Source organism: Ziziphus jujuba, chromosome 10 (genome assembly GCF_031755915.1).
Source record: "Ziziphus jujuba cultivar Dongzao chromosome 10, ASM3175591v1".
Lineage (NCBI taxonomy): Eukaryota > Viridiplantae > Streptophyta > Magnoliopsida > Rosales > Rhamnaceae > Ziziphus > Ziziphus jujuba.
The window spans coordinates 3,413,924-3,427,707 of NC_083388.1; the positions used below are offsets into that span (position 1 = coordinate 3,413,924).

At 35.0% G+C, this 13,784-nt stretch overlaps 2 protein-coding genes across 2 annotated transcripts; both read right to left on the bottom strand.

Moving 5' to 3' along the window:
* Positions 1 to 340: 340 nt before the first annotated feature.
* On the bottom strand, positions 341 to 1,786 carry LOC107410490 (receptor-like protein Cf-9). Its single transcript, XM_016017922.3, has one exon. The coding sequence runs from the start codon at positions 1,784 to 1,786 to the stop codon at positions 341 to 343; it is 1,446 nt and encodes a 481-aa protein (XP_015873408.3).
* A 4,164-nt stretch (positions 1,787 to 5,950) lies between these two features.
* LOC107410527 (pleiotropic drug resistance protein 2) lies at positions 5,951 to 13,348 on the bottom strand. Its single transcript, XM_016017962.4, has 20 exons — positions 12,684 to 13,348; positions 12,257 to 12,377; positions 11,995 to 12,083; positions 11,789 to 11,873; positions 11,409 to 11,699; positions 11,209 to 11,299; positions 10,190 to 11,090; positions 9,907 to 10,067; positions 9,697 to 9,800; positions 9,412 to 9,580; positions 9,228 to 9,296; positions 9,007 to 9,128; positions 8,463 to 8,795; positions 8,010 to 8,300; positions 7,827 to 7,910; positions 7,582 to 7,715; positions 7,256 to 7,483; positions 6,995 to 7,166; positions 6,633 to 6,887; positions 5,951 to 6,517 (listed from the first exon to the last, which is right to left on the bottom strand). Exons 1-20 carry the CDS (start codon positions 13,043 to 13,045, stop codon positions 6,242 to 6,244), a joined length of 4,338 nt encoding a protein of 1,445 aa, XP_015873448.3. The 5' UTR covers positions 13,046 to 13,348; the 3' UTR covers positions 5,951 to 6,241.
* Between the last annotated feature and the right edge of the window lie 436 nt (positions 13,349 to 13,784).

The window sequence follows — 13,784 nt, forward strand, 5'->3', positions numbered from 1 at the left end:
GTAATGTGCCTTCAAATCTTTTCATCCTTATATTTAACACGGACAGCCAATTTAAATCTACAAGACAATGTGGAACCTTACCAGATAGATTGTTGTAGGACAAGTCGAGAACTTCGAGTGTTTGTAGATCACAAATTGACGATGGAACGTCCCCGCTAAGATGGTTTCTGGAGAGAGAGAAGAAAGATGTACTGACAGGTGCAATAGGAAGTTCTCCCTCAAGTAAGTTGCCATGATAATTTAGGTAGTATATTCCCTCCCAAGGAATTCGATGAAGCTTTGTCAAAGAGTTGTTTGAAAGAATCAAAAGTCTTAATGATTCCTTACCCACTTCATAAAACTACTGGGGGATTGGGACATGAATTTGATTGTTGGAAAGATCTAAAATGCCTGTAAAAGCCTTTAAAACATGAGGGAATTCTTTTATGTCGCGTGAAGACAGAAGTAGATTAGTAAGACTAGGAAGTGTAAAGTTGAAATTGTGGGTGGTGTCCAACGATAAGAGTCTGTTACCAGAAAGATCAAGCTCTTGCAGATTTTTGAGCTTCTGAAACATGTCTATCTCGACGACTCCACTTAGATTATTTGACGAAAGCCTCAAATAATTCAGATTCTCAAGTTCAAAGGTAAATCTGGGAACAGGTCCACATAGCTTATTATTAGTTAGATCAATGACGGATAATGAAAAGCCTTTGATTTCTCTAATATTACCGGTGAGTAAGTTGTCTTGGAGAAACAAATATTGTAATAAGGGCAAACTGACAAGCCAAGGAGGTATTGTCCCATTTAGGATGTTATCAGACAAGTCAAGTCTACGGAGCTTTGAAAGCCCAGTTGCATATTCAGGGAAAGGACCTATAAGTTGATTACCTGAAAGATCCATATATGAAACTTTAGTTAGATTGAATATGGATGTGGGCAGCTGACCTGTGAATCTATTGCCTTCAAGATTTATGAATGTCAGTTTACTCAGGTTCTCAAATGCATTAGGAATCCGACCCTGGAAATTATTTCCTAGAAGATTCAAAAATTGAAGCTGGGCAAGGTTTGAGATGGAGGCTGCTGGAATCTCACCACCGAAACTGTTATATTGGAGGAAGATATGAGTAATTTTTGTGAGGTTCCCCCTGGACTTGGGAAGCACCCCTGTGAAACCGCAGAAGCTAAGATCCAAGTATTTGAGAGAAATAGTCCAGTTAAACTCTCGTAGAGAACCTGTTAGATCAATGTTTTCACTTAATTCTAGAAGTTGCAAGTTTGGTAGACTACGAGAATAAGCAGCCGGGAAATTCCCTCGGATTCCAGAACCCACGACATTAAGAGAGGTCAAAGAAGATGATAGGTTCAACAGCATATTAGGATGAACCAAAGCCATATTTACAGTGGAGAGAAAATTTTCTCTTAATTGGGTTAGGTTCCGAGCAAGAGCATTGTAAACAGATGTGTCAAGTCGTAGACCTAGACTGTAAGAGAGATCAAGCGAAACCAAACGAGATAGATGAGACAGATCAAATGGGATGTCCCCTGCAAATGATGAATTTGACTGGTTAAGGTGTGTGAGATTAGGAAACCTACCAAACATTGGAGAGATTTCAGAGCTGTGGAAGTCATTATTTGCAAGGTTGAGCCTTTGAAGGTGAGAAAGGTTGAAAAGGCTACTACTCGAGTCGATGTTGCGATGAAGCCCACGGCTGCTGAGGTCAAGACCAATGACGTTTCCTGTCTCATCCTCACATGTCACACCGTCCCACAAGCAGCAATCCACATCTTCCTTCCATGAATCCATCATCGGAAATTGCGCACAAGATCTCCATCTATAATGCAGTAATTGATAGCACATGAAAAAGACATCATGTTCTTAAATTGAAGCAGAGCAAGTCTCTGATCACTATTGCACAATGCTACATCTTCTGAAGAAGGCAAAAAAGATGAAGAATAACCGAGTTGAGCTTTGAAGAAGAAGAAGAAGATGAGGAAGCATAACAACTTCATTGCACGCATTAAGAATATATTCGCTACTCTAAACAATGTTGCTTACTATGTTAATTATTGTTGTGGAAGCTGAGGATTATTGCTTAGTTATATATAGAAGAATTCTTCCTTTGTAGTGTCTAATAAATAACATTTTTAATTGGCAAGTGGACCTCTCAAGTGCTTGAATGTTGGTCCTATGTTGAACGTTGATTTTGAATTTTTGATGTGTAACTGTATAAGATTGATTCTACAGGGTCATTCAATATGTGATATCTTAATTATGTTAACAGTATTGCAATTAAATATTAAAAAGCATACATATAACAAATTTCTTGGCTACTTCTATTCAAAAGGAAAAATAGTGAGATTATAATCCATATGTATTAGAGATATGTATATTATATATAGCCGAAAGTAACATGAAAATTTATGCTATTGGAAAATCTTAATCTTGCTTTAGACTTTAATTACTTTTACTAAAAGGAAAGTGAAAACCGTAACTATTTTTCTCAAATCAAGCATATTGTCTGTTATTAGCAACTCTTTATGCAAAATAAACAACTAAAATGTAAAGCATGTGCATGCAACTGGGAAAGGGAAAGCCGTAGAGAAGAAAATATGAGACTGAAGTGCACGTTGGGCTAACAAATTTCCATGTACATCAAATTCTCTCGCCTCAAATTAAATCTAAAATTTTTCAATTTGCTTGACTACCAAAACTGTTACTTATGGAACTAAATAACATTTCATACGAAGCTATGAACAAAGACCATATTGGTATTAAACTTTTTTTTTTTTTCTTTTATTAGATGTGACTTTTATATTTGCTGTGCCTTAGTGGGTGTATTCTTTTTTGAGCTAATGTTGCATTTCAAGGTGTTGTGGTTCTTCGACAAATATGCAAAGTGATATATTTACTGTACATGACAATTTTATTCAATTTTTAAAGTGTACATTTCAACTTAATTTCTTCCTATTTCCAGCTGATTATAATTTTTGTTTTTTTTCTCTGTATACTAGACATGGGGCACGTGCTTTGCACGTTTATTTCGGTAGTAACCTTATTGAAAATAAGTATCCATTTGAATTTTGTATAATAATTTTTTTCTAAAAAATAATTTTTATTAAAAAGTTAATAAATACTTGTTGTAACTAAAAAAAGTATAATAAATACTTATAGGATTTAACACATAAAATAAAAAATATATATATATATATATAATTAGAGAAACTTTAAATTTAAATTTCTTTAAAACAGTTTTAAAAAGTTATTTTTTTATATTATATTAACTCTAATTTATTATTTCTAATTATAATTATCTTTTATTTTTAGAAATTAGCATCAATCAATTATTAAATTCCATTAGAAACTTAATTATTTTTTTACATCTGTATTAAATGTTTAATATTTTTTTAATATAAAAGGAAATGTTAAAAACTTCTTTGTTCATGAGTTTTCGCATTTCTCTCTATTCAATCACTCAACTTTTGTATGTAATCTTGCTCATACATTGTATATAATCTATAAAATTTTGATCCAAATGTCCATAGAAACAGGTAATCTTATTACTTATTAGTTTTTATTTTGTTTTTGCTCAAATTAATTTATTAGATGTTATCTATTTAATGAATTTGTACAGTTGGCTATTATAATATCCATGTTTTGTTTTCCATGAATTCACATTTATAGTTATCAAATTTCCAATTCTACTATAGTACATTGTATAAAAATAAACCATCTATATGTTTTAATTGATGTGCATTTTCTAATTTATTTAAAAACTTATTTGATTAAATTGATTAAATCTGGGTACACATGAATGATTAAATATGAGTTGGAAACATATTTTTATCAAAACTTATCTCAAAAAAAAAAAAAAAACCATATGTTTTAAATAAATAAAAAATTCAAATTTAGTGTTAAATTTATTAACAATATTGAATAAAAGCCACAGTACAGTTTAGCAAAAAAACAAAGCCTTACAACAAATGGTTAAGACGTGCAGAAAATGACATGAAATTATGTGCCATTGTAAAATCTTAAACTGTTACTTTAACTAAAAGGAAAGGAGAAACAGACACTATTTTTTTCACATCAAGTATGGTATTATAAACTCTTTCTGCAAATAAATAAGATATATACAAGCAGTACAAAAGCGAATGGATTTGAAGTGCACGTTGAGCTAACAAATTTCCACAAATCAACTTCTCTCACCTCAAATTAAAATATAAAACATTTCAATTTGCTTGACTTGCAAAACTGCTACTTAATTATGGAACTAAATAATATTCCATATAAAGCTATAAACAAAGACAATGTTGGTATTAAACTTTTTCTTTTTTTATTTCATTAGATGTGAGAGATTGGCAATCATATCCTTTTATACCTGAAAGAATAGTGATCTTGTCAGTTTGCTTTGTGCCTTAGCGCAGGTGTATTCTTTTTCAAGCTTATGTTGCATTTCTAGGTTTCTTCAACGCATATACAAAGTGTGATAGATTCGGTGGAAAAATACTTAATTTCCAGACTGGCATACAGTCCGCATCTTTTATTCGATTTAAAAAGCACACAGTACAATTCAACTTAATTTCTTCTAATTCCAGCTAAATTTTCAAATTTATGTTTTTTCAATATTACAGTCTTCACTACTATATATAAACATTGTTGCTTACTATGTTGATTATTGTTTAGGAAGATGAGGATTTTAATAAGTATATACATAGAAGAATTCTTGTATGTATAAAATGAGATCTTCCATGCAATATACTCAAGAATTCCTTCTTTAGAATGTCTAATATTTCTTGTTATAATAACATAATTAGCTTGAATATTTTGGTACTATGTTCAGACACATGGTTTTGGATTTTTGATGTGTAATTATATAAGATATTTGATGAAGGACAATTGGATCCTCTCCTCATAATTGATAATAATTGAGGAAACATGGTCAGTCAATACGTAATCATGTTAACTGTATTACAATTAATTATTGAAGGCCTCCATGTAGTAAATTACTTTGGCAGCTTCTATTCAAAGAAAAAGTAAGATAATAGACCATATTAATCGGATATATGGACTAGAGTCTATGGATAGCCAAAAGTAACTTGAAGTTTATGCCATTGGAAAATTGTTTTAAACTTTTACCGGAAGGAATGTAAAAACAGAGACTATTTTCTCAAATCATGTCTGGTAACTGGTATTAGAAACTCTTTCTGCGAAATAAAGCAGTAAAATATAAAGCAAGCACAACTGGAAAGCAGTACAAAAGAAAATAGATTGGAGTGCACGTTGGCCTAATTGCCAAATGCCCACACATCAAATTATCTAACCTCAAATTAAAATTTAAAAGATTTCAATTTGCTTGACTTCCAAAGCTTCAACCTATGGCATTAAGTTATGTTTCACATGAAGCTATGAACTAAGACCATGGGAGAATGGATCTCATGTCTTCTTATACTTGAAAGAATAGTGACCTTATCATTTTTCTGTGCCTTAGCAGGTGTATTCTTTTTTAAGTGTATGTTGCATTCCAAGGTCCTGTTGTCTTCAATACATATACAAAGTGACATAACTTGATGTAAAAAGACTTGATTTCCAGACTGACATACGGTCCAATTTTTTATTCAATTTAAAAAGTGAACACTTCCAACTTAATTCTTCCAATTCCGGCTGAACTTTCGAATCTATGTTTTCTCAATATGGCCATGTAGGTAATCATGACTGTAAAGTCACTTTGATAATCCTCCATTCAAAAAAGACATTTTTAGAGGCCCAACTACACGTGTCTTTCTTGTGGTGAAGCATGTGCAAAATCTGCAAAGCTATTGCAACAATTCCACTAATTAACGGTTGCAAAATGGTGGTAGAACTTCACCTTTCGTGACATCAAGTAACAGGGGCCTTGCAGTTATAATATTTCATCTTGAATATGTGAGATGCAAAGAAGGGCACTAAGCAAGGCACAGAGGAGAAGCATTTTGTATCAAAATGATGTATAATCCTTTATCTCTTATTAAGAACAACAGCAAAGTTCTATGGAAATTACAGACAAAAATTATCTTATCTTTACAAAGATAGCATGATAAGAATATTAGAAACGAAACCAAGCCAAAAATACAGATAAAAGTTTTACAAATTATATTTGAAGAAAAAAATAAAGAAGATAACAGGTTTCTGCCATCCTATCAACTACCATATCCTATATATTTGACACTTAAGGATCTGCAAGGTGACTGTTTATTGTTTTTTTTTTTTTTTTTTTTTCTCTTATCTCCTTTGGAAGTTGAGGAACTTGATGCCATAAGCGAAGACGAAGAAGAAGATAAGCACCCAACCAATATGAGCAAGGACTACCCATTTAAGGAAGTCATACTCGAAGCCCATATATTCCTTAAGCCAGTGTTGCACTGTCAATTGTTCACCAGCCGATTCAAGCGAAGTAAGTGGAGTTTTTAAGTCACCAAATTGAGAAGTGAAGAGGCCATAGATTGTCCAAGCAACTGGTGAACCCCAGTAGTACCACCTCCACCAAATAGGGATTTGCTGCAAATTTATATATGATTTCAGTATATATATATATATATGCATAATGAAATGTTTTGATTTAAAGACCTGTTTATGCATGAGAATGAGAACAAGTTTGGTTTGGAATACATACCGGTCTGGGAATCATAAAACCAGAGAACAAGTTCCAGAAACTCATGAAGAAAGACATGCAAATTGCAGAAATTTGATGGCCAGGAGTCAAGGCAACAAGCATCATCCCGTACATAGTGAAGTAGGTGAAGCACATGAAAATGAAGAAGTAAAAATAGAAGAACTTTCCTACTGTCCATTCAAGCCCAATCATCACGTACAGGATGAGACTATAAATTATGGTTTGGAATACAATATAAAAAGCTTCAATAGCCACCTGCAGTATCAAAAGTTTGCATCAATAAATATGCAGTTGGTAGATGTGTCAACAAGGCAGAATAGAGATATAGACATAAAAAGATTCAAACTTGCAGTGGTTTTTACCTGAGCAAATGCGTAAGGCAACTCTGAGTACAACCCGGCTGCTCTTTCACGGTAGAAGACAGTTCTTTCAACCGAAACAACAGGTTGAACAGCAGAAGCATTACTACCTCCAAGGAAAAGAACAGCAGCATAGGTAGCCCCCAAAAGATTATTCAGGTCTTGCTGCGTCGATCTGTTCACAAAAACAGTGTGCAATCAAATGTCAAACAAATGGATATTCTATGAAATACATATATGTAGTTAACAATAGATTAAACTTACGTTTGGTCTCCTTTGCCAAAGAAGATGAGACCAAATAAAAAACCAATCGCAGCTGTCATGACAAATCTAACAGCATTGTACTGTGAGTTCCTCCAGTAAGACCAGTACTGTTTCCAGAAACAAGCTATGCACTGAGTTATAAAGCCTTGAGAATATTGAGTAGGGAAGTATAGATCCTTGGCACCAGGTTGTGGAGTGCTTAGTTCCTTAATGAGATCTTGATTTCTCCTGAATTTAGTGAAGGAAAAAAGTGAAGCATAAGTACACAGACTAAATAGTGGTAAAGGTGAATAAAAAAAAAGGCATATGAAGTTCATTTTCTCTACCTATAGAGATCTGAGTTGGCATAAATATCTGCAAAATCAACATCAAGTTGACCCTCAACTGTAGTTGAGGTAACGTCTAACATCCAGGTAGCAGGATTGTAACCATCAGTGATCTTTGGAACTCCTGGAACAGCCTGCAAGAGGTTTTACAATTTAGTCAAACTTATAACTACACAACTCCCAACAGCATATAACTGTTTAGTCAACAATGGAATGGAATTTAACAAGGGACAACGGATACCAACCTCAAAATATTCGATAAGCTTGTGAGATTGGCGCCCAAGTGGTCCAGCGTAGATCACTTGTCCTCCTCTTTTCATCAAGAAGAGCTGGAAATAGAAAAATTATGTCAGCATGGAATATATATAATATATAGCTCAGGACCATGTGAATAGCATTACTAATCAAAGTGGTTAACTGAATCATACCTCATCAAAAGCTTCAAAAATGTCAATGCTAGGCTGGTGAATTGTGCAGACAACAGTCCTTCCTGTATCCACTGTGTTTCTTACTGTACGCATAACAATTGCAGCCGCTCTAGCATCTAGACCTGAAGTGGGCTCATCCATAAAGATGATGGACGGATTAGCAACCAACTCTACAGCAATTGTGAGCCTCTTTCTCTGCTCAGTTGAAAGTCCATTAACTCCAGGAAGTCCAACTAGAGCATTCCTTAATGGATGAAGTTCAACCAAATCCATAACCTCATTAACAAACATCTGCAAGAAAAAAAATAGCAGAGTCAATGATTGTCCATCTTGGCCCATATCTTGTATGTAATGCAGTATAATTCTTAGTAAACAAAAATATGATTTCAACATCTGAAGTATTAAATCATTGTGAGATAATACACATATAAATCAGAAAATCAAGTAACATGCCTCTCTTGTTTCCTTGTTGATATCTGAAGAGAGACGAAGCCAGGCAGAGTACACGAGAGACTCATAGACAGTAACATATGGTGAATGTATGTCATTTTGCTCACAGTAGCCGCTGACACGAGCAAATGTGGCTTGGTTCTTTGGGAAACCAGAAATGGTTATGCTACCTTCAGTGTATCCACCTGTCTTTCTTCCAGCTAAGACATCCATCAATGTGGTCTTACCAGCACCACTAACACCAACTAATGCAGTCAGAACACCAGGCCTGAAAGCCCCACTAACATCTCGTAACAATTGCAGTCTGTCCTCTTCAATTCCTTGGGCCTTCATTTCCTGGTAAGACAAAAAAAGAATTGTATAAGTAGGAAAGTACGATGTGTATTTGGTATATTTTTAGCTCAATCATATTTTCCAATTCAGAATCTGTCCAGCAACCAAAATCAGCATCATGTGTCCCATTTTCTTTATGCTCTGGACATTGTTCTGATTACAATCATTGCAAATATTTTCTGAAAAATAATCCTTTTACGAAATGATGACTTACCGCGGGCATATCCACATAGTAGTTCACATGGTTGAAAGCAAGTGAAAGGGGTTGAAAGGGTAACACCATTCCTTTCTGGGCACGATTATTTCCAGAGCCATTTATCTCTTGCATAGCAGTACCTGTAATTGTTTTTGAAATATTAGACAAGCAAACTAATTTGATAGCAGAGCTAATATCATAGAAGAAATGGTTTATGCACTAGTAGTTATGTTACTGACCTTCTGAGTTGGACAATCGCTTCTTTTCAGAATCCTCATCCGGATTTACAGTTTTAGTGTCACCAAAAGCTGAAATTGAGTTAACAAAAATAATAATAATAAGAAAATGAGAAAATAGGCATTCAACAGTATAATCCTTTAGCATAAACATAGTGAAATTGGCAAATAAAAAACATTCACTTACGATTCAGATAGGACAATGCTGCAATGAAAAAACCATTGAAAAGAAAAGAGAACGCGATGAGTGCTACAACACAAATCCAGTACCAATGTTCTTCCCTAAAGAGGCCTCTTTCTCTCAGAAGGGCCTTTCCAACGGTTGGTTGAGAGGTGTTGGCAGCGAGAGGGGGAGGCTATACCAAGTGGAGAATGAAATATAGTTAGCTCATAAAGATGGACTATATTTAAACCTTATTAATGTTAATGCTATCAAATGGCCAAAAATTCAATAGACATTGGAAAGACTTACATTGGACCATCTATCCGCAAGAAATTCATTGATGGCAATTGCATTTTGTCCATACATCATAGGAGAAACATAGTAGCCCCATATCATCCATGGCTTAATGTCATCTATACAGAGAGAAGAAAGAAAAAAAATTATGATTTTAGTATTTTTAGGATGTTAAGTTGCAAGAAACCCGAAAATTTAAGCTGATAATGGAGAACAATTCCTAACCTTTAGCCACAACAAAGCCACCAAGGACAAACACCAATAACAAGGTGAAAGAACCAATTGTGGTTGCAACAACGTCGGTTCTTCCAAGGGCTGCAATGAAACGAAACAGAGAAAGTGCCATCTGTGATACACCGAAGAAAGCCAAGAACTGCTTGAAGAACCTGAAACACACAAACATATGTCAAACTGGTTAGCTACTGCCAATTTCTTTTTAATCATCTGCTAGCATCACAAACAGAAAGGAAAAAAAAGATGTAGAAGGATATTGGTATTTAGCACTTACCGAGCGGGAGAAGGCGCAAACCCAACAGTGTAATATGTAAGACCAACCCATATTAATGACTCCATGATTGTAATGGGAATTCTGAGCACCCAAATTGGCAAGGCAAAAGCCCAGGCAGGGAAAAACAAGCTGTCCCTTTGCTTAAAGAACACAGGAAGCCGGAAGACTGTCATGGCAAGCTCTGCCATCCCATTAAACATGACGTTGATAAGACTGAAAAACAGTGCTCCCCAAAATTTTCCTCCATCTGCCATTGAACCAGTTTTCATTTCGGTTCTAAAGAATACAGTCAGCGTAATTGTAGCCATGATTGTGATTTGAAATGTCTTGAATATGTATATGAATGAGTTGCGCTTCATCAGCAGCCATTCCCTTGAAAAGCAAGCCTTGAACAGTTCCTTACTAGAGATACCATACTTTTCTTTCACCAAAGCAGCAGGATGAGTTGATCTTTTATCATAAGGAACTCTTAGTTCTTCTGCAAGCCTTTGACCTATATGGAAAGAGTTGAAAGCCCGAACGAATTCTGGCACCGAGACATATCTGTAAGGTTGGTTCTTTTTGTACCAGTATTGTTCTTGGTCCTTTTTGGATGTAACTTCTTGCAGAAAGTCTGCAACTCCTTTCCTCTCCGGGCATTTGAACCCAACATATTCAAAGAATTCGAGGATATTCTCGCGAGGGCCTTGGTACACAATTTGGCCCTCAGACAGAAGGATAATATCATCAAAAAGATCATATGTCTCAGGAGCAGGCTGCAACAAAGCGATGACCATCGTTACATCCATAATATGAACCATCTGCTTCATGAACTTGATAATCTGAAATGTTGTGGAACTGTCCAGCCCTGTTGATATTTCATCCATGAAAAATGCTTTTGCTGGTCCAACCAAAAATTCTCCTGCACAATCAAAAAGCAAATTAAAAAATAAATAAACAAATCTTCATGTCTTTGCTTTCTGGAATATTAATGGAACTTATAATTATGCAATTTTTTGACCCAAAACACATATACATACCAGTAGTCACACGCTTCTTTTGTCCACCAGAGATACCCCTTCTCATCCCATCTCCCACCATGATATCGGCACAGATATCTAATCCAAGAATCTGAAAAGGACAAAGCCAAAAAGAACAATAAAAGAAGTTAGGCTTGTGTACCACTAAAGAAGAAGAAGAAGAAACACAACCATTAAAATTGAAAAGAGGCGAAATAAACCTTGAGAACATAGTCTGTGATCAAACTAGTCTCCTGGCCCGCCATGGACGTGGCTTTCATGAATGCATCAATCTCAGGATCTGGTTTAATTCCAGCTTCTTTCTCCCTTCTAGATAGCTCCACCAGCATGTCATACCTGGTTCCAACTCCAAGGCAACGTCCCGAGAAATCCAATGTTTCACGGACTGTCATCTCACCATAGTGAAGATCATGCTGACTGATATAAGAAGAGGTTCTCTGTGGTATAAACTCCTTAAATTCATGGCCACAATATGTGACTTTCCCATCGATCTGTTGAAAACCGTGACTTTGTTTTAATAAACATAGCAGACAAAAAACCGGTACATGTTTAAAGAAAGCCAGAGAAAAAAACTACATACCCTCAGATTCCTCTCCGATTTCCCAGCAAGTTGTCTTAGTAGTGTTGTTTTTCCTGCCCCGGGAGGTCCAAGAAGCAATGTCATCCTGAAAAATGAATGGAAAATCTTAAGACGCTTGATGGGATTTTTCTCATATTATTTTTATTCTTTTTGTTGTGTAAAGGGAAACAACATATAATTTCCACTTAGAAATTAGCAATATTTACCTTGATGGTTTCACTATGCCACTCACATCTTTAAGTATTTTGATGACTCTTTGCTTGGATGATGAGAGTCCAAGCAATCCAATAACACCCTGTTCATGTATACATATATATTATGTTAGAGAACTCAGAATTCTTAAGCAGAAAATTATGCAGTTATAGTAGTATGAGGGAAAAAAAAAATATATATATATATATATATATATGTGTGTGTGTGTGTGTGTGTTTATATATATATATATATATATAAGTTCCAAATAAATACCTCTATGAAGTTGAGGGAGGAATTTATCAGAGTTGGAAGTGCTCTGGTTCCTACATATGCATTTCCTTCAATTGATAAATGTTCGAATCGAACTTCAACCTTTGGAACCTCAATCCCAACTCTGTTTCCAGGAAATAAAAAAATAAAAATTTATAACCGGATGATAAATTACAAAGTGAAGCATTAAAATCTATTTTGTTAAAAAAAGAAAACCAAAGAAAACATATTTGGATTTGGAGCTAAAACATCCAGTGAGGCCACTAGTGATATATCTGGGAGATTCAGGTCCTCAAGTTCATATATTCTCTTTTTCATCTATTATTTTTTATTTTTTTATTTTTTTTTCTCAGCACCCAAACAATCTTTTTAATACATAAAAACAAAGGTAGAAAAAAAAAAAAAAAAAAAAAAAAAAAAAAAGTAGAACCTGTCATTTCTGCCTCTAAGCCTCTGCAAGAACTTCTCATTATCCTCTTCAACAACCTTAAGAATGCTTTCCATCAACATCTTCTTATCCTGAAGACCGAGCTTTGTAACATCAACCTCCTCATGCAAGACCCTTCCATTGCTAGCAATCTGAGTCAACATCCCTCTCCTCATCCTATCATAGGTGGGAAGCCTTTCAATTGCTGCCCACCTGAGCTCCTCTTCATCATCCCCTGTTTGTCTTTCGCTCCTCTGGAACACATCCGGTGCATTCCACATCTCTCTCACACTCGACGACCGCCAGCTTCTCCGGCTGGCGCTACTCAGTTGCCGTGCTAAGTCTTCTCCGGCTAAAGCCGCCATTTTTAAATCAAAATAACAACTTTTTCTCAAATATCTCTGTTTCTCCCCTGTTTTTGTTTGGTTTTTTTTTTTTTTGTTAATGGAGAAGAGAAGCCAATCAAAACAACGCCCAAAATAACTCCTTTCTCAAACTGTTATAGCTCTGTTTCTCCCCTGTTTGTTTTAGTTTTCCTATTTTTTTTCTTTTTTCTTTGGCTTTTGGTTTATGAAAGAGAGAAAAAAAGGGAGAGAAAGAGATATATCTTTGTCTGAATTGGCCTTTGGGTGAAGCTTTATATATAGATATAGAGCTCCATTTTCAGACGGTGAAGAACAGCCAATAGCAATATGTCAAATCTCTGCATTTTTAGTGTTGTTTAAAAATATAGTCTTTGGTCAAATTCAGACCACGCCTTGCTCTTTTTTTTTATTATTTTTTATTCTTCTTCCTGTCCCTTTTTTTTTTATTCCCGGGGCTGGCAGCTACGTTGAAACATCCACCTCCGATCCTGTACACCCCGTTTCAGAATTCATTTTATACAACTGGGCTTTCTCTATGCTTTTTTTGCCGTTTGATGTGATTAACGGCGGAGTCCACGGTCTTTAATGAAAGAGGAATTTTCTTTCTTTATTTATTTATTTATTTTATTATTATTATTTATTTTTAGGTTGGATTAAAAGTCATGTAATGCAGGAAGATTGACTGAGCGTGTGGGGTATATGAAGCGGTTCACTGAAACAAGGCCGTATTTTGCTGACC

Coding starts and splice junctions, on each gene's coding strand:
- LOC107410490 (XM_016017922.3), bottom strand. CDS start 1,786: ATGGATTCATGGAAGGAAGATGTGGATTGCTGCTTGTGGGACGGTGTG.
- LOC107410527 (XM_016017962.4), bottom strand. CDS start 13,045: ATGGCGGCTTTAGCCGGAGAAGACTTAGCACGGCAACTGAGTAGCGCC. Junction 12,378..12,683: donor CTTAGAGGCAGAAATGACAG/GTTCTACTTTTT, acceptor TCCTGGAAACAG/AGTTGGGATTGAGGTTCCAA. Junction 11,700..11,788: donor AATCGGAGAGGAATCTGAGG/GTATGTAGTTTT, acceptor GGTTTTCAACAG/ATCGATGGGAAAGTCACATA.